Source organism: Juglans regia, chromosome 13 (assembly GCF_001411555.2).
Source record: "Juglans regia cultivar Chandler chromosome 13, Walnut 2.0, whole genome shotgun sequence".
Taxonomy (NCBI): domain Eukaryota; kingdom Viridiplantae; phylum Streptophyta; class Magnoliopsida; order Fagales; family Juglandaceae; genus Juglans; species Juglans regia.
In genome coordinates this window covers 9658301-9678392 of record NC_049913.1, presented here as the reverse complement: position 1 = coordinate 9678392, position 20092 = coordinate 9658301, and the positions used below count along the sequence as shown (strand labels likewise).

Sequence of the window (20092 nt, the reverse complement as noted above, 5' to 3'; positions counted from 1 at the left end):
GGACTTTCATGTCATTTCAGATACCCGTACAACTCAGTATCCCAATGACGCCCTTTCGGACTAGATTCAGTTAGTCATAAACAGAAAGTATCGCTGACCACAGTAACCAAGTAATGCCCATAACTGGCATATATATATATATATATATATATGTACCTATAACCTATATGTACGTACGTACGTACGTACCTAGACGTGCTTGTGGCCTCTATTGTTGTCTCTTTCAAACTCTAATTTCCAAGATCAGTCTGATTCTTGATAGAATTGAAGCAAATTAAAGATGGCGCAGGATGGGTCACAGAACGATGCAGCCAAGCAGAAGGAAATCGACGATTGGCTTCCGATCACTTCTTCTCGGAACGCCAAATGGTGGCACTCGGCTTTCCACAATGTCACCGCCATGGTTGGTGCCAGTGTCCTCAGCCTCCCTTATGCCATGTCACATCTTGGATGGTATGTTTATTGATTCACTTCTAGTTTGGATTTTGATAATTAATTGGTTTCTGGGTTTAGAGCAAACAGAGGACTATGTAACCAGATGTTTTTTTCCTTCAATAATAATAGGGGTCCTGGTGTAACCATTCTTATACTGTCATGGGTGATCACCTTATACACTCTATGGCAAATGGTTGAGATGCACGAAATGGTACCCGGGAAGCGATTCGATAGGTACCATCAGCTTGGCCAGTATGCATTTGGTGACAAGCTGGGACTTTGGATTGTGTTGCCCCAACAGCTGATCGTTGAAGTTGGTGGGGACATTGTCTACATGGTCACTGGAGGGAGATCTCTGAAGAAGTTCCACGACTCGGTTTGCCCTGATTGCAAGGAAATCAAGACTTCCTACTTTATCATGATTTTCGCTTCAGTGCACTTTGTTCTCTCTCATCTCCCAAACTTCAACTCTATTTCCATCGTGTCACTGGCCGCGGCGGTCATGTCCTTAAGGTGAATCCCTGTCTGTGTCAACATTGTCTGGAAGTCACGTACAATGAAACAGTTAGATTAATTCATATTGGTGTTATATGTGCAGTTACTCAACCATTGCTTGGGCAGCTTCTGCTGGGAAGGGAGTAAAACCAGATGTGGACTATAGTTACACAGCTAAAACCACATCGGAGGCTACCTTCAATTTCTTTAACGCATTGGGTGATGTGGCATTTGCCTATGCTGGCCACAATGTGGTTTTGGAGATCCAAGCAACAATCCCATCAACTCCAGAAAAGCCTTCCAAGGGACCCATGTGGAAAGGAGTGTTTGTTGCGTACATCGTTGTGGCCATTTGCTACTTCCCTGTTGCTCTGATTGGGTACTGGATTTTTGGGAACAGCATCGATGACAACATCCTCATTACCCTGGAGAAGCCCGCATGGCTTATTGCAATGGCTAACATGTTTGTTGTTGTTCATGTCATTGGAAGTTACCAGGTACTGCGTGCGTTTCCATAGTTCCATTGTCTGCTTTATGTTCATTTATTTTCTTTGCTGAAGTGTGGAAAACCGCAGATCTTCGCGATGCCGGTGTTCGATATGCTGGAAACTTTGCTGGTGAAGAAACTGAACTTCACACCTTCTTTCATTCTTCGCTTTGTTACTCGCACCTCATATGTTGGTAAGCCAGCCAGCTTCTCTCTCACGCACACGTACACAAATGAATTCTGGAATTTGAAGTTTTTTACTAAAAAACTGTGACTTGTTTGCATGACTGCAGCGTTTACCATGATCGTAGCCATAGCAGTCCCTTTCTTTGGGGGCCTCCTTGGCTTCTTTGGCGGATTCGCTTTTGCCCCGACAACATACTTCGTAAGAAAAAATTATTTTATTTTCCCTTCGTCACATGATAATCCAAGATAATGCTAAAAGATTTCGTTTTTTGACTCATTACAGCTCCCCTGCATCATATGGCTCGCCATCTATAAACCCAAAAAGTTCAGCTTATCTTGGATCACAAACTGGGTAATGTTGACAGTGCTTCAAACTACCAAACGAGATCAAACTTGGATTTTATTGAATTATTGTTCTTTTTCCTTTTCTTTTCAATATCTTAAACTGATTCTGTTTTGATTTCTACATATCAGATCTGCATTGTGCTAGGTGTTATGTTGATGGTCCTATCACCCATTGGTGGGCTAAGGTCGATCATCCTTTCAGCCAAGAACTACAAGTTCTTCTCGTGAAGTACAAGGTCGATCATCCTAATTCTTGTCCTTTCCAATCTATTTTGATGATGAGGCATATTTCGAGTGGATGCAGTTGGCACAAGAAGCCACTTAGAATAAAATGTAATGTACTACCATGTGTGATTGGGAATGACCAAAAGGAAAAGAAGAATGATACAGTCGTAGTCGTGAGTGCGTAAACGTCGTATAATTACTTTAAAAAAAATAAATATGGAACACAAAAAAAAAGAAACTAATTTTTTAATAATAGATCATACTCTTTTTTAAAATGATTGCACAATACTTATACACTCTACGATTGTACGTAGCATTACAAAATATATATATTTTTTAATTATTATTTTTTAATAGTTAAGAAAGTTATTATCAATAAAAATTTGTGTATTTTTTTAAATATTTTTTTTAAAAAAAGAAAAGAGGAGAAGAAGAAGAAGAAAAAAAAAAAAAGCAATTACACTGATGATGCCCCCAACGTACGCCAACGGTACATACTAGGCGACAGGATAGCTGCTAGATGACAAAATTTAGTAGAAAGAATCAAAATCTCAATTGCGAATGACTTAACTCCCAAAAAAACAAAAGTCAAGAATCCCATCCCATGGAAACCACAAGTGCACAAATCTTGAGAACCCACTCTCCCACTTCCATGTCTCTTGATCTTCTCTAATCATTTCCCCATCCTCTCCATAAAATGATTAACATTCTACGTAACATTTACATTTTATTTTCATTTCATTATATAAAATATGTCATATTTATTATTATTAAATAATAAAAAATTATCAAATAAAATAACATCTAATAATAATAAATATGTCACATATTATATAATAGAATGAAAATAAAATAATAGTGTAATATATAAAATTGTCCTAAAATACCCTGATTTTCCCACAGTAATATTACAAATATTTATTGTTGTTGTCTTGTCCCCGTTTTGCTTCTGCACTGCAGGACAGCTTAATTAGCAAGCGATCTACCACAGAATCTCGTCATAAAAGAAGATGGATATTTAGCAGTTATAGAAAATGTGGGTAACATGGTAGTTTTATGAAGAGAATTCTTGTATTTAATCACATAAAGTTCTCGACAATACATGAAATCATGAAAAAAGACGAATATGTTGATTAAGGTGGATGAAGACGGATAAAGACAAAGTAAAGAGATGTTAGGAATATAATACAAACAATTAAATCTATTATTTTTTTACATTCAAATGTAATTTCAATTTTCTTCATTTTCTTTATTGACAATAAAATATCTTTCTATAAAAATAAAAAGCCCATTGTCCCAACATTATTAAGTTAATAACATATCTATAAAATCGTATGTTAAATTAAAATAAAGAAATAAAATCTTTTCATTCCAATGATTCTATGATTAAAGCAAGGATTGACAATTTTATTGCTTCTTATATATGGTCATACAGCTACTTCTATAGTAGTCAATCTGAGATATCCAAAGCCACTGAGTTGATGGCATGACTTCCAATCTTGTTGTTTGAAGTTCATCTCGTCTTTCACTAGCTTAATCTCCTCCAATATATGGCTAAGTTCCTGCAAAAATTTTAGAAATTCAACAATTAAAGTCTCTTGCCTTGTATGTTTATCTCTTTTACTCCTAGAACACTACAATCCAACCACTACAATCTGAGATAAATAGAACAAACCAGGTTTAGCTTAAATGTAGCATGCAACCATAAATGCTCACAAACTAACATCATATATATTTATGGTATACATTGCAAGACAACAATTGGTATACATCGCAGTAAATGCTCACAAACCAAAATCATATGGTCCTAACAAATCATTAGCACAGTTAACATAGCATGTACCCATAACAACAAATGTTTCAACGTCAAACCACCAGCAAATCACTACAACAAAAAAGAGCTATTGGGACGATTTTTATCTTGAACTAATAAAAATCGTTCCAAAAAATGAGATGCAGGGATGAATTTCAAAATTCGTCCCTAATAAGATAGCCGTTCAAATATCCAGAAAAAACGTTCGAACAAAATAAAATGAACATTTGAATGGAAATAATATATGGTTAAACGATAATTTGGCGCGTTTAGTGAAAACATTTAGCGGGACATTGACTTAACGTTCGAACAACATACAAAAATGTTCAAACTCTAAGGTAAAACAATGTTCGAATAGATATTATTTATAATCAAACAGTAAATTGGCAGGTTAAGTCAATAAATTTTGGCAGGACATTGACTTACCGTTCGAACATATTACTATATTGTTCGAATGGTAAGTTAAACAATGTTCAAATGTACATTAAAGTGTTCAAATGGTGGTTAGATGAATGCTACTTTACAAATTTTAAAATTATTTTTTTATCATTTTTTACGTTTTTATTTTAAATTTTATTTTATTCTTATTAAACTAATTGAATTGTTCTATTTATCATCTATACACCATATACTTATTATAGGAAAAATGAAAAAATAAAATAAAATAGGTAAAATGTGTGGCGTGTACTAGGGATAATAAATATAATTATTCTTATATTAACTAATAATTTATATAAAATTTATAAATTAAATAACAGGAATAATACAAATCAATAATTGATCTAGAAAAGACAAACAATATTTAATTCATAATTAAATCAAATTTACAAAATACCAGATATTATCCATACTAAAAACAAAAATAAATAAATATAGAAACTACTATGATCTCAACTCTATGCACACATCCTCAACTGCAGCTAAGTGTGTCTCTATCTATATCAGTCGAATAGTGATCGTGACCTGAGTCGCAATAATCTATGTACGTAACTCAGAGATACTAGCATTAATCTCTGTACATAATTATGAGATACTAGCATTAATTTCTGTATGCAACTCAGATTACATGGCAGTACGGACCTCCGTACGTACTGCATCTATCACCGCTTATGTGTGTCCACTAATCTCTGCAAACACTATATCGTTCATTCTCCTCACGAGTAGTTGTGTGTGATGCATCGACCTGCGTAGATGTCTCACCTGCCGATACTTCATGATCTTCCGACTGTGCATCTCCCTAAATATTAACCCGGTCTAGAACAGGTTCAGGAAGTTTTTACATAAGTTCTGAGTCAAAATTCAAGATATTTGAGAGGTTTGGGTCGCTTTGTAAAGCCGTCTAGCTCTTCCTCAACATCAAGTACATCTATAGTGTTAGAGAATGCGAATTCCAGGATCAAAGAGTTGATTACAAGACATCATGAGTTAGAGGCTCAATTGGCGAAACAAGCAGACATAGAAATGCGCATGAAATAGCAAAAAGAATGACAATAAGAGTTCAGGAAAGAGATGATTCTCCAAATGCATATGCTTATCCAACATTTCAGACATCCAAGCAACTGATTTTCATGTTTTGCATATATTTTGAGATTTAAATATAAAGTTCGGTACGGTTGACATTATTAGTATTATTATTTTATTTATTGAGTTCGGACATATGACTAGTTTTATTTGTAATGAATTTTTTTAAATATTATTTAATTATGCCTATTTTGTTTTAAATTTTTGGTTAAAATAAAACATTAACCGTTCGAACGACTATGAAATGTTTGAATAGGATACATAAAAAACAACCGTTCGACCGGTTGTTAACTGGCAAATCACTCAATCATTTCATTATACGTTCGAACATCTTACTCAATCCATAAAAATATAATTTCCGTTCGATCATGAATTTGTTTGTTCGAATGTTCCCTCATGTTTATTTGGTCAAACGAACTAGTATCGATCGACCACCTATGTAGGATATGTTCGAACATATGTTGAACGTTTTGTTTTGGCATTTGAACTCCTTTCTAGGATGAAATTCAGCTGTCCCAAAAAAAGTGGTCTTTTGAACATGTTTGAATGGCCCAGCAAACGTTCGTCCCAAAATACCTTTTGGGATATTGATATTGGGATGACCTTGAGACGTTTTATTTTCGTCCCAAAATATATTTTGGGACAAACACCCACTCTTTTGGGAAGAAAATTTTCGTGTCAATAGACATGATTTGTTGTGGTGAATGTTTGTTGGTGCAGCAAATGGTGTGCACAATATTTTACACTTCAATATTTACTTTAACCCAATTGTTCAAAGGAGGCCTTGTTGGTTATACTGAGAAAAATCTTTAGAGCACAATCCACTAACTAAAGACTTGAGTATTAGACAAGTCACACAATGACGATGCACATAAAATATAAACATGTCACTCACTTTATTTTAGATATTAATCATAGAAAATTTACAGCCAGAAAATCCAGCCTTGCACCTCCAAATATCCAAAAGACACATACATATTCAAGAAAATTATATCTAGACTTATCCATAAAAATAACCACAAAAATAACCCAAATCCAACTTAATCTTCCTTCACTCAGATTAAATCCAAAAAATCTACAAAAATATTCAAGCTATTTGGAGACAAAGACTTACCATGGGGGCGTCACAACTTGGAGGACAGAGGTGGTGTAATGGAGATGCGACTGGTTGTAGTCTTTGTCTACTGCAATTGGTTGATGAAGAAATACAATTTTTAGTGGTCTTTGTCAACTGCAAAATGTTGGTTCATATTCATCAAAACTAACCCTTTAAATTTGTAAAAGAAACAACTGGGAATAGAAAAGTGGTCCACTGTAAACTTAACAAAGAAAATTATTTCTCTTGATAAGTAATATCATTTTTATCTACTTTTTTAATACATTTATTTTTTTAAAGATTTTTTTATTTTCAGTTTCATAATTTCCAACAATCTATACATCAAAATTCATAAAACTCATCTATCAATCTAAAACTATCAACCTAAAACTCATCAATCAAAACATTAAAATTTTGAAAAGTGTAGAGAATGGAGTCCATTTTAACCATAAGAAGATACACAAGCACAAGCTCTGCCAATCAAACCAATGAAACAAATGAGTGTAGGTGGAAATAGACAAGCACAAGTTCTACCACATTAACCTAAATATTAAGCCACGGCCATTGTGTAATCCTAAAACAAATTGGAATTAAAAAATCAAATCTTGGGTCCTATTTCTAATACCACCTATCCCTTTGACATCAAATATTTAAATCAAGAATAAATACAAAATTAAGCCGATATATGATAAGAAAAAGTGATGATCTCTTTTGCTTTTCATTTTCCATCAATTTGTTGACAAGTGAGAGCTGATGAATCCAGCTACACTGGCTGTGGCATGTCTTCTTACAATCCCGATGGCTAACCTGAAAAAAAGAGAGAGGGACAATATGAGAGAGAAGCCGAGAGAGAGTGAGAGAAACAGACAGGGAGATAGAGATAGAGACTAAACCATACGAAGTGCAGTGTGGAGGGCGGAGGTGCTGCCCATCCGAGAGGACGAGAGCGATGTAGAGGGCGGTGGCGTTGCCCAACCGAAAGGACGAGAGCTGCATGGGTGGCGGCGGTAACAAAGAAATGCATAGAGAAACGAGAGAAACTGATGGGAAGAAGTAAAATTTATTATTTAATTTATATCTTAATACTCTCTCTCACGTGTAGACCAGACTCCCCCTTAATGATTAGGTCCAACACATAAAATATTTAATTAAATGAAGTGAAGTGTATAGTAGTCAGATTCGAACTTAAAACATTTGCTTTGATATCAAGTAAAATCACTATTTGTTCAAAAACTTTAAGTTAATAGAAAGTAAGGGTGTAAATTTAAACCGAAAAACCGGATCAGACTGGTTGGTCCGATTTTGAACTAGTCCGATCCGAAACCGGTTCCTATATTATGAAAACTGACCGGAATCGGTCCGGTTTCGGTTCCGTATTTTTTGGAACCGGACCGGTTGGAAATATATATATATATATATAAATTAATTTTATATATTATACAAAATATTTATATACATAAGTTTTATATATAATATATAATAATATATTAAATTTTTATATATAATTATATATCATATATGAAATAATTTTATATTATAATTTATAAATTATAACATAAAATGTTAATCTTAAATATGAACATTTGTAATTTATTTGATCGTATGTTATTAATATAATTATATATAAGATAATGTTATTATAATTTATAAAATAAAAGTTTAATCTTAAAAATAAAAATTTAATTGATCATATGCTTTAAACATAATATGTATATATATTAAATTATTAATAATATTTTATCATAAGAAGTAACATTTTATTATATGTTTTTTACATTTTAAAAAAACTGGAAAACCGGACCGGACCGGACCGGAAACAGGTAAAACCAGATGTACCGGTTTAGGAGGGTAACCGGGGCGTAATCGGATTTGAAAAATGAAAAATCGGTACATACCAATTCGATCCTAGATTCTATCTAAAACCGGACCAGACCGGTTACACCCCTAATAGAAAGAGATAATTTAATTATTTGTATTATATTCTTAAGATTCTTTCAACTTTCGATACTAAATATTTTTCCTAACTTTCGGCCACACTTACTAAATGTTGTCTTTAATTTCTACTCGGAACATTGGTCTCACAAATCCAAGGCATTTTGCAAATCAGGTAAGCATCGATGAAACTAATTGTCCCAAAATTATGGTTTCCTCTTGTCACTTTTTCTGAGACGATCTCTATTATTTTTGCAATAATTCATCCATTTTTTGGATCCGAGAAACAAGAATGCAACCAAAGAAAATAGGAAAAACAGAAACCCCCAAAAACCCGAAGAAAATTGAAAATAAGAGATCTTTAAGGATGATCTAGAAGTAATCGTTAAATATGGGGTGCTTTAAACTCTAATAATGCATAGAGACTCATTTTTCATCTTCCAAGTTTACTTTCTAATTCAAATAAACTCAAATTAGATAAAATGGTACGTTCAGGAAACTTAATATAGGCAAAGATCATTTTACTTTGGTTTTGAAAGTAAATATATCTTTAAATAATGTTGTATCCCTAGACTCTATAATGGTGTTAGGATCAATGTCTTAGACATCTGATTTAATAATTAAAAATGTATATATAGAATTATCTTTAGCATTCCCAATGAATACTACATATACTGTGTTGGGACCTAATTTCATTTTCTTGACTTTTGGAGCATTAACCAATATTTTAAATTCTGTTCTGGTGATCCTTTCGATTTAAGTACTGTAACAAAATATTTCAGTATCGGTACATTCCAGTTTGCCATTTCGGGATTGTATATATTTTTATATGTATATATAAACCGATAACTAATCAAATATACATGTATATGTAAGTGTGCATCATGTGCGTGCGTGCGTGCGTGTGTGTGTGTATATATATATATATATATATATATATATGAAAGAATTGACGATTTATCAAATAAATATATGTTAAAAAGATTAAAAAAATAGAGATATTAGTGTCAAAAGATAATATTAAAAAAATCATAAGCTTGAGTCGAGACACAAAAAAATAAAATGAAAAATACAAAAGCAAAGAAATTATAATTATATTTAAAATTAGACAAATACATTTTTATTTTGGAATTAATTAAATATCATCTAGACTAAATATTTACAACATACCATCAAAACTCAGGAAAATTACAAAAGTGCCATTAAAATAGCCATGAATGGAATGGGTTCATAAATGTCAATTTCGGTCGAAATGACCAAAATTTTATTGGAATAATTGAAGCGGGCCAAAACGGACCGAAATTTGAAACGAAATAGAACGGGGAGGTATAGTATACTAGGTACAATAGTGGTACGGAAAATTTCGACCGAAATGGCTGGAACGGAACAAAATTGAACCTTTGCAAAACAATCCAAACTCTAAAGAATTTAATGTTGGGCATTCTATCATTCCAGAGTTTATACGGTGTCTTGTCAGATACCTTAAATAATACTATATTCAAAATTTTATCATGCAAGTATTACTTCCCCCCACCATTGCTCACGTAAGTCAAAACTAGAAAGAATGCATTTGATTATATCTATCAAGGTTCTATTTTTTCTTTCAGCAACATCATTGGATTGAGGAGAATATGGAGGGGCTTACTCATATACAATACCATCATTTTCACAGTATTAAACCAAATGATTAGAGAAGTATTCACCTCTTATATCAGACATGATAATCTTAATTTTTTTCTCTAATTGATTTCACTTTCATTTTATAGATGACAAATTTATTAAAAAAATTACTTTTTGTTTTCACCAAATAAAGATAACAAAATTTGGACATATTATCAACAAAAGTAAGGAAATATTTATTACCACATTCTGAAGAGACACTGTCTAAATAGTAACCATTACCATGAATTGATTCAAGTAGTGACAAATTTTTTTACAACATATTTAAATGGCTTTCTAGGCAATTTTGATTGAATACATTAATATTTTTCATTATACTTTTAACATTATGATAACTAACATTACCTAATCTAGCATGCTATATTGAAGAGGAACAAGTAGAAAGAAAATGTTATTAGAGACAAATTTGTCTACTACATTATTTTAAATATTTATTACAAATAAACCATCACACACATAATCTCATGTTTAAGAGATAAACCAAAATGTTTCCATTAATGAGGCAGCTTGTCTATTGTACAAGCAATTTGGAAATGTTCGGTAATACCCATTTTCCGTTGGCTTAATTCATGGTAAATGATAGTTAACACATGAGCTTGCTCTATCACAGATTTGGAATCATTCATCTTAAAGACAAGAAATTAGCTTATGCTATATTTTTCCATTCTGGAATTTTGTATACTATATTTCTTATTAAGAGCATTCCAAATCTCTTTGGTAGATTTAATATGTAGGTAAATATTAAAAAGTGTATCACTTAAATAATTTAAAATCCTACATCTACGCAAATTATCTTTTTCTCTTTGTAGTTTTGCAATTCAACAGTATGTGTGGGTTCATGTAAATCATTATAATGAGGATCATTTTCAATAACAAAATATAATCCAAGCATTGTAAAAAATATTTTCATCTTTTCTTGCAACGCTTAAAATTTACTTCTCCAAGTTTCTCGGGTGCAATAGGTTTATTAGAAGTCATGATAATAGCCAAATAATTAACAATACATCTCTAGTTTAAAAAATAGAATTTCTACTCTAAGATTTTTGGGAAAATATGGGTATAAGAGATATACGTGCATACGCTTTGTGATGGACTTTTTTTTAGAGTAGATTTTATCTCCTCCAAATCTTAACATGTACTATGCTTCTTAACAGTCTACTCCTAAAATAGAACGTCGGTTCCCGTTAATTTCCTTTTTAGTGCACACAAAAGAAAATTCGCAGACCTTATATAAAATAGCCAAAGTCCAAATAAAGAAAAACAAAATGAAAGAGAAAGTGTTTCTCTAATTTTCTAGAGAATTTGGAATAGGTAAATTTTTGGGTAGGATTTTCTATTTATAAAGAATGAAATAGTACTTATAAAAAGTCACAATTAAAATGAAAGAGCACTCGCGAAAAATCACAACTAAAATAAAAAAGCATTCATGAAAAGTCACAACTTTTCAATTCACAGTGAACACATTCAAAAGGTTTCTAATTCACCAAAGGGCACAATTCTTGATGACCAAGCAGTTAAGGCTCTTATCCATAAGAGGCATGCATCGATTGAAGTCACCAAGATACATTTTCATTTAAAACTTTGACCATCGAACTGACACATTGAACAACGACAATGGTTTACATTAACTTTTTACTTAACAATAAAATATTTTAATCATCTTAAATCTAAAACCAACACATTTTTATCCTAAGATTGTTGTTTAAGATTAAAAAAACAAATATACATGTAGATTGATTGGTCTAACTATCCGGCCCTTGCGTCTGAATATACTTATCCGATGAGCCTGTCTCATTGTATTGTCACTGCCAATGAGAGATCAATGGCTATGAACTGTCTGGTGCATGTTAGGCCAAGTCATAAGAGTGATGCTTTAGAACTTCATGGTCAAGCTAAATATCTGACTCATTGTCTTAGATTTATGCTATTACGGTGAATTATAATCTCTCAAGTATTTTCCGCGGGCAATAGACTTAAAGTGTACATACACTAAGCAGATAGAAAGCTCTTCTACTTTGTTGAGGAAAGTCCTACTTGAGGCCAATTATAACGAGTTATGATAAAAGCAAAAGCGAGAACCAACGATGAACTCATGCAGATCACAGAAGAATTCCTTCGAAAAGAGGTTGATGAAACCAGTCAGTATTTCTGTGTTGCATGGTGCACAATTAATTAGGCCTTGATGTTGAAATCAGTTCACTATGCACAACCAGCTTCGTTTGGTTCTTAAAATCATCTCAACTCATCATAACAATTTTTTCAAATTTCAATACAAAATATAATAAATAATTCAACTTTTTTAAATTCTAAAATAATAATAATATTAAAAAATAATATTCTAACAATATTTTATCATCTCAACTCAACTCAACTCAGTTCAATATCTAAATGCAGTTGAATCACAAGCGATTAAGTTCTCTACTAACCTTTTTGTGAGCTAAAATATTATTTTCATCCTCTCTGTTTCTGAAGGAATGGTTTAATTATTAGCTTATTTACTCGTACTGTTCTCCTTGTATTATTTTTCCCTTAATTTTCTCATTTCTCCACTGTGGTTTTGCTGTTCCCACTTTTGGTTGGAGGCATAAGAAAAGGAAGGTCGTTCTCTACCGTTCTTGATGCAAACTTGCTGTTAATAGGAATCAACATTGGCACTTTGAAAATGACAGAGTAGAATAGAAGCAAGCAATGCATGAAAAATACAACTATAATCCTAAACGAGGAAACAAAAGCTGGGCAGCTACACCCAAGTTGTCAAGTATCATGCCCCTAATTAAATCAGGAGGTGGTCATTAAATAACCAACCTTTTTTAGGTCCATGAGGCTCCAGAGCATGTGCCATCTTTGCCACATCTTTCTTTTGCAAACACATAATTATGAGCTTCATGAAAATCCTTTACGTTTATCTTGACCTAATTGATGGCACGTTCCACAGATCGATCCAGCTAAGAATACTGAACGGCTGAAATGGTAAGAGAATAAGTGGTTGAAAAGAGGGATATATATAGCGGGACTTTCGCTGTAATTTTATCGTATTGTGTTGATATCACATTGTTCATTAAATTAATTCTACTTTTTTAAATAACAAATTAAATGATAGCTTATTAGATTATTGATAAATAGTGTCGTATGAGCATTGATATAGTAGAAGATTCAACTATTGAATTTCATCTATAAATGTATGCAAAGGAGGTGTTTGACAAACTATTAACTCATTTAATCAAATTATAAACCAACCCTAAAATGGGAAATAATATTTGCATTCGTAGAGTGTGCAAGCGCCGCACAATCTCTTTAAAAAAAGTGAGTAAAAAGGAAATCCACTTGAAAAAAAAATACTGATTTTTTAATAGTGGACTCAAATCTTTTTCAAAATGATTGCGCCACTTACACGCTTCACGACTGCATCATTAATCCGCTAAAATAGAAGTATTTTTATTTTATACAATTAATTCGTTTAATTACAAAATCGCGTGTTTAGTCTTTTATGGAAACATGTAACACTAATTTTGAAACTCAAAATGGAAAATTAAAAATTAGTTCTACATTTTACAGAAATTGACAATTAAGCACAAAAGAATTTTTAAACACCTTTATCTTTCTTTCTTTTATCTCTATTAATTTTCTCCCAACAGAAAAAGATGTATCTGACATCACTTGATATATAAGAGAGAAGAGAAAGGCTTCGTACTTTGGAAAATTAAAAGCTTTTAATGATTAATTATATTATATTGTTTAGTTATGTTTATAATCGTTGATGCAATTTTTCAACGTCTCACAAGTTAATTACGGTTGAATGACTTATGATAATGTTTTGACGTTGATATGGTACTGTTTGGTTGTTCATTCTTTAATTAAATAATAAATAAAAATTATAATAAATAAATAAATAAATAAAGAGATATTTACGTGGTAAGTAAATTTAAAGATGTTGTCGTCCTGGTAAAACTCTGAGATATATCAAAGAGAGTCCTAAAAGAGATCATCTTCTTTTATAGATTTATTTATTTATTTATTTTGAATTAACTAAATCGTACTTGTTTTATGTCACTTGTATATTTTTGTATGTCAATCAACTACTTTTAATTTTATCTTAATAAAGATGGAAGGATAGAGACGGACAAAATTTAAAAAAAAAATTAATTTTAATTTTATCTTAACAAAAATTTAAAAAATTACTTAAAAGCATGGATAAATATATAGGAATTTTCAAATTTGAATATAAAATAAAAATAAAAACAATTAATATATCAATTGATCTCAATATTCTTTCAACAAATAAAGATCATTAATTATCACGTTCTTTATGATTAATAAAGACAATCAAATTATTTATAAGAAAATTATTATTTATTTTATTTCAAAATTTTATCTTAATAATATTAAAAACTGAAAACAAAATTCAAATTTAAAATTATTTAAGATAAAGTTTTAAAATTATGTTAAACATAAATAATTGAACGGATGAATATGAAAAATGAATGTTGGATTCGAATAACAACCAATGCTAATTTGTTGGGATGAGACTCCGGTGCTAGAGATACCATACCTCCTCGTACGTATCCAATCAGATTCATCGTATGTACGATTTTATAGAGAGCCAAAATTACCAAAAGCAACTAGATCTTGAGTCGGTACGATAACATACTCACTATCCCATGCAGCATCATTGACTGCAGAATCGAGGGACTTTCATGTCATTTAAGACACCCCCGCACAGCTCAGAATCCCAATGAACGGCTAATTTCATAGATTCAAAATTCAGTTATAAGCAGAAACTTTCTGCCAGAAAGTATCGCTACCGATAATTACGCCTCCAATTGTCACGTTTCATTCTTAGCAAATTTGCTTTGCTAATAACTGTGCCATTCTCGATTCCCTCGGATTGCTATACATATCTCTCTCTCTCTCTCTATATATGTGTGTGTGTGTGCGTGTGTGTGGCCGTTTCCATTTGCGTAAGTTGATCGTTCTGCGACTCAGTCGGCCTCCATTGTTTGTCCTTAATTCAAACTTTAATTTCCAAAGGGTTTGATTCTTGAGAGAAGCAAATTAAAGATGGCGCAGAATGGGTCACAGAACGATGCAGCCAAGCAGAAGGAAATCGACGATTGGCTTCCGATCACTTCTTCTCGGAACGCCAAATGGTGGTACTCGGCTTTCCACAATATCACCGCCATGGTTGGTGCCGGTGTCCTCAGCCTGCCTTATGCCATGTCACAACTTGGATGGTATGCTTATTGATTCGTTTCTACTTAATTTGGATTTTCATATTTGGTTTCATGGTTTTGAGCAAAACCGACGATGTTTTTGTCACCTAAAACATGATGTTGAACAACGATAATGACCATAAGGTTTCCTTCTAGAATTTGATTCTTTTCGAACATTTTTTGTTGAATATTTAAGATGTCTACACTATGTTTCTTGCGTTTAAAAGATAAATTGCTTTCTGTTTGCCATTTTTGGAGGGCTAAAATCATGCAAGAGAGACTGTTCGATAAAATTTTAGAATCAGCATGATGTTGGTTTTTCCCCCCAACATGATCTTGTTAATTTTATTGTCAGACAAATTACCTAAAGAAATACCTGGAATATACAGTTTAGAATCAATCAAGTTTTGTGTCTGACCACAAAATAACAGATCTATCGTTGTCAACGCACGATGTAACCAGATGTTTTTTTTTTCCCTTCAATAATAATAATAGGGGTCCTGGTGTAACCATTCTTATATTGTCATGGGTGATCACCTTATACACTCTATGGCAAATGGTTGAGATGCACGAAATGGTACCCGGGAAGCGATTCGATAGGTACCATGAGCTTGGCCAGTATGCATTTGGTGAAAAGCTGGGACTTTGGATTGTGGTGCCCCAACAGCTGATCGTTGAAGTTGGTGTGAACATTGTCTACATGGTCACTGGAGGGAGATCTCTGAAGAAGTTCCACGACTCGGTTTGCCCTGATTGCAAGGAAATCAAGACTTCCTACTTCATCATGATTTTCGCTTCAGTGCACTTTGTTCTCTCTCATCTCCCAAACTTCAACTCTATTTCCATCGTGTCACTGGCCGCGGCGGTCATGTCCTTAAGGTGAATCCCTGTCTGTGTCAACATTGTCTGGAAGGTACGTACAATCATGAAACAGTTAGATTAATTCATATTGGTGTTATATGTGCAGTTACTCAACCATTGCTTGGGCAGCTTCTGCTGGGAAGGGAGTTAAACCAGATGTGGACTATAGTTACACAGCTAAAACCACATCTGATGCTACCTTCAATTTCTTTAACGCATTGGGTGATGTGGCATTTGCCTATGCTGGCCACAATGTGGTTTTGGAGATCCAAGCAACAATCCCTTCAACTCCAGAAAAGCCTTCCAAGGGACCCATGTGGAAAGGAGTGTTGGTTGCATACATCGTTGTGGCCATTTGCTACTTCCCTGTTGCTCTGATTGGGTACTGGATTTTTGGGAACAGCGTCGATGACAACATCCTCCTCACCCTGGAGAAGCCCTCATGGCTTATTGCTATGGCTAACATGTTTGTTGTTGTTCATGTCATTGGAAGTTACCAGGTGCGTGCATTTCCATAGTTCCAATGTCTGCTTTATCTTCATTTATTTTCTTTGCTGAAGTGTTGAAAACCGCAGATCTACGCGATGCCGGTGTTCGATATGTTGGAAACTTTGCTGGTGAAGAAACTGAACTTCCAACCTTCTTTCATTCTTCGCTTTGTTACTCGGACCTCATATGTTGGTAAGCCAGCCTTCTCTCTCTCACACACACAAACGAATTCTGAATTTCTTTACCATAAAACTCTGACTTGTTTGAATGACTACAGCGTTTACCATGATCGTAGCCATAGCAGTCCCCTTCTTTGGGGGCCTCCTTGGCTTCTTTGGCGGATTCGCTTTTGCCCCGACCACATACTTCGTAAGAAAAATGGATTTTCTTTTCCCTTCGTCACATGATAATCCAATATAATGCTAACAGATTTTGTTTTTTGACTCATTACAGCTCCCCTGCATCATGTGGCTCGCCATCTATAAACCCAAAAAGTTCAGCTTATCTTGGATCACAAACTGGGTAATGTTGACATTGCTTCAAACTACCAAACTAGATGAAACTCGGATTTTATTGAATTATTGTTCTTTTTCATGTTCTTTGCAATATCTATCTTAAACTGATTCTGTTTTGATTTCTACATGTCAGATCTGCATTGTGCTAGGTGTTATGTTGATGGTCCTATCACCCATTGGTGGGCTAAGGTCGATCATCCTTTCAGCCAAGAACTACAGGTTCTTCTCGTGAACTGCTGTAACAGGAATTCAGACATTTCCCCTGATGATAATGAAGACTAGTATCTCCCTTTATGAATATTCCAGTTTAAGGCTTCACAAGTTCTGTTTGTTTGCAGAGTCTACCTGTAAACACATGAATGTAGAATTTAGTACATAAAAGTGATCTGGTATTAGGATTCTCTATTTCTGTCTCGTATTGGTAATTATGGTCTGTACACATTCGAACATTTCTGTTATATATTATATTAAGCTGTTCTTTCAATAGTTTGATAAATTCAAATGGCACATATCTTTAACGGCAAACACACTTCGAGAGTTGTTCAAAATAATCCCAAGAAACTGAGACTGAAACTGAGCGAACGTCAAACAGCAACTATCTGATTAGGCTAACCCTGGTTTTTTATGTTAGCAGTTAGCACTAATGATTGAATATACCCTGCCAAGGATTTTTCTTCTCTCAAGTAAAACGCCCTCAAAAGTAGAGTCTGTATATCTTCAAAGCCAATTGATTTCTGTATGAAATGGATATAGTAGAAAGAGCAGTACTGCTCTTCTTCATCCTAATTCTTGTCATCTCCAATCTCTTTTGGTGATGTTGCACATTTCTAGTGAACGCCATTTAAGTAGTTGGCATATGAAGTCACTTAATATATGATACCTTACCATGCATCAAAATCTCAATTCCAAATGACTTAACTCCCAAAATAGAGAGACAAGAATGCCATCCCATAGAGCCCAAAATTCCCAGCAACAAGGGTTATAAAGTGCACAAATCTAGAGAACCAACTGTCCCACTCCCATCTCTCTTGATCGTCTCTAATCATTCCCCCTCCCTCCACATAAAATGACTTGATTGTCCCGAATTTGCTTCTGTAGTACAGCTAATTAGCAAGCATTCTACCACAGAATCTCGACATAAAAGAAGATGGATTTTTAGCAGCCATAGAAATGTGGGTGACAGGGTAGTTCCATGAAGAGAATCCATGTATTCAATCACATAAAGTTCTCGACAATGCGTGGAATGTTTAGTAAGGTGGATCAAAACGGATAAAGACAGAGCACAATTGGGTACAAATATCCATTTTCCATCGAAGCAAAGAGACTCGTGGCTGAAGCAATACCTCAAAAAGAAAAAGAACTTGAATCACAGCACATTTTAAAAAACGGAGGATTTGGTTAATATCAGCCGGAAGGAAGAAGAGTTTTATTAACTGATACCTGCTATACACAAGCAAAGCTACCAGTGGAATGTTAGCTTGTTTTCTATAATTAGTCTAAGATGGGTTCTCTTCATTTTCTATTTGAGCATTGTTGGAGTTAATCCTCATGATTCAGCATGCAAGCCCGAGTCTTCAGCAGATAAAGATCTCCCACAACAGAAGTCTGATATACATTCATATTTAAATTCAAATTCAAATATTGTATATAGATAACATCAGTTCAAATAGATATCAGTTCAAATAGATTTAAATTTTAATCGATAACATCTTGTAATCTATATATAACAAACTACATTACTCTGTTTTGGTATTGAGAACCAAAGCAATCCAATACACTGCGTAGTTTATTTCATGGTATCAGAGATATTATAAGCTCACGCTTTCTATCTCGATCCTTATGGCATCTTCTTCTGCTCCCTTCCACTTTCCTAATGTTGCTCAGCTTGGTACTATCAAGCTCGATGGATCCAACTATCTTAGTTGGATTTCTATCACTACTCCAATCCTTCGTACTTATGATTTGATGGGTATCGTTGATGGCTCCGAACCGTGCCCTCCAAAACTTCTATCTACTGACTCTATTTCAGGATCTGCAATCAATCATGCTTATTCCCTTTGGGTTAAGAATGATCAATTCATCTTGAGTTGGATTAATGCCTCTCTTTCTGAATCTATTCTACCCACCGTCTATGGTCTCCACACTTCTCGTGAAGTCTAGAATTCTCTTGAACTGAAATTTGCCTCTCATTCTCGCTCTTGGATTACTCAACTTAAACGCCAACTACAAACTCTTCATCAAGGGTCCAAATCCTGCACTGACTTTGTCACTTTTGCCAAATCTTTGGCTGCCCAACTTGCTACTTCTTGTCATCCAATTACTGATGATGACCTTGTCTCGTTCATTATTGGTGGGCTGACTCCAATTTTCAACCCTTTTATTACATCTTACTCATTTGCTTCTCGTGATTCAGCACTGTCACTTGCTGATTTCACTGCTGAGTTGTTATCCTTTGAATTTTTGCTGGACAACCAACACCAACAGATTGCACCCGAACCCAATGTTGCCTATTTCTCGTGCAACAATTCTCAGCTATCTCATAAAAAGCAGAAGCCTCCATACGGTAAATAAATTCATCACAAACAATCCTCCTCTCACCAAGGTTTTTCTTCCACTCCACAAGTGTCCTGTAGCTCCTCTCAACAAACTACTGCACCTCACTTTCCTTGCCAAATTTGTGGAAAGAGTAGTCACTGTGCACTTGACTGCTACCATCGGATGGATTATGCATATCAAGGTCGTCATCCCCCTGCTTAGCTGGCTGCCTTGGTTGCTCAGTCTAATTCTCTCTCTGATAATGAT

The 20092-nt window shown here is 33.9% G+C and overlaps 2 protein-coding genes across 2 annotated transcripts; both read left to right on the top strand.

Moving 5' to 3' along the window:
* Positions 1 to 274: 274 nt before the first annotated feature.
* LOC109019485 (lysine histidine transporter 2-like) lies at positions 275 to 2176 on the top strand. Its single transcript, XM_019001774.2, has 7 exons — positions 275 to 453; positions 565 to 948; positions 1034 to 1427; positions 1506 to 1611; positions 1711 to 1802; positions 1887 to 1955; positions 2078 to 2176. The coding sequence occupies exons 1-7, from the start codon at positions 281 to 283 to the stop codon at positions 2174 to 2176; spliced, it is 1317 nt and encodes a 438-aa protein (XP_018857319.1). The 5' UTR covers positions 275 to 280.
* Positions 2177 to 15085: 12909 nt separating this feature from the next.
* On the top strand, positions 15086 to 17815 carry LOC109019476 (lysine histidine transporter 2-like). Its single transcript, XM_019001766.2, has 7 exons — positions 15086 to 15446; positions 15921 to 16304; positions 16393 to 16786; positions 16862 to 16967; positions 17053 to 17144; positions 17229 to 17297; positions 17424 to 17815. Exons 1-7 carry the CDS (start codon positions 15274 to 15276, stop codon positions 17520 to 17522), a joined length of 1317 nt encoding a protein of 438 aa, XP_018857311.1. The 5' UTR covers positions 15086 to 15273; the 3' UTR covers positions 17523 to 17815.
* The last annotated feature ends 2277 nt before the right edge of the window (positions 17816 to 20092 follow it).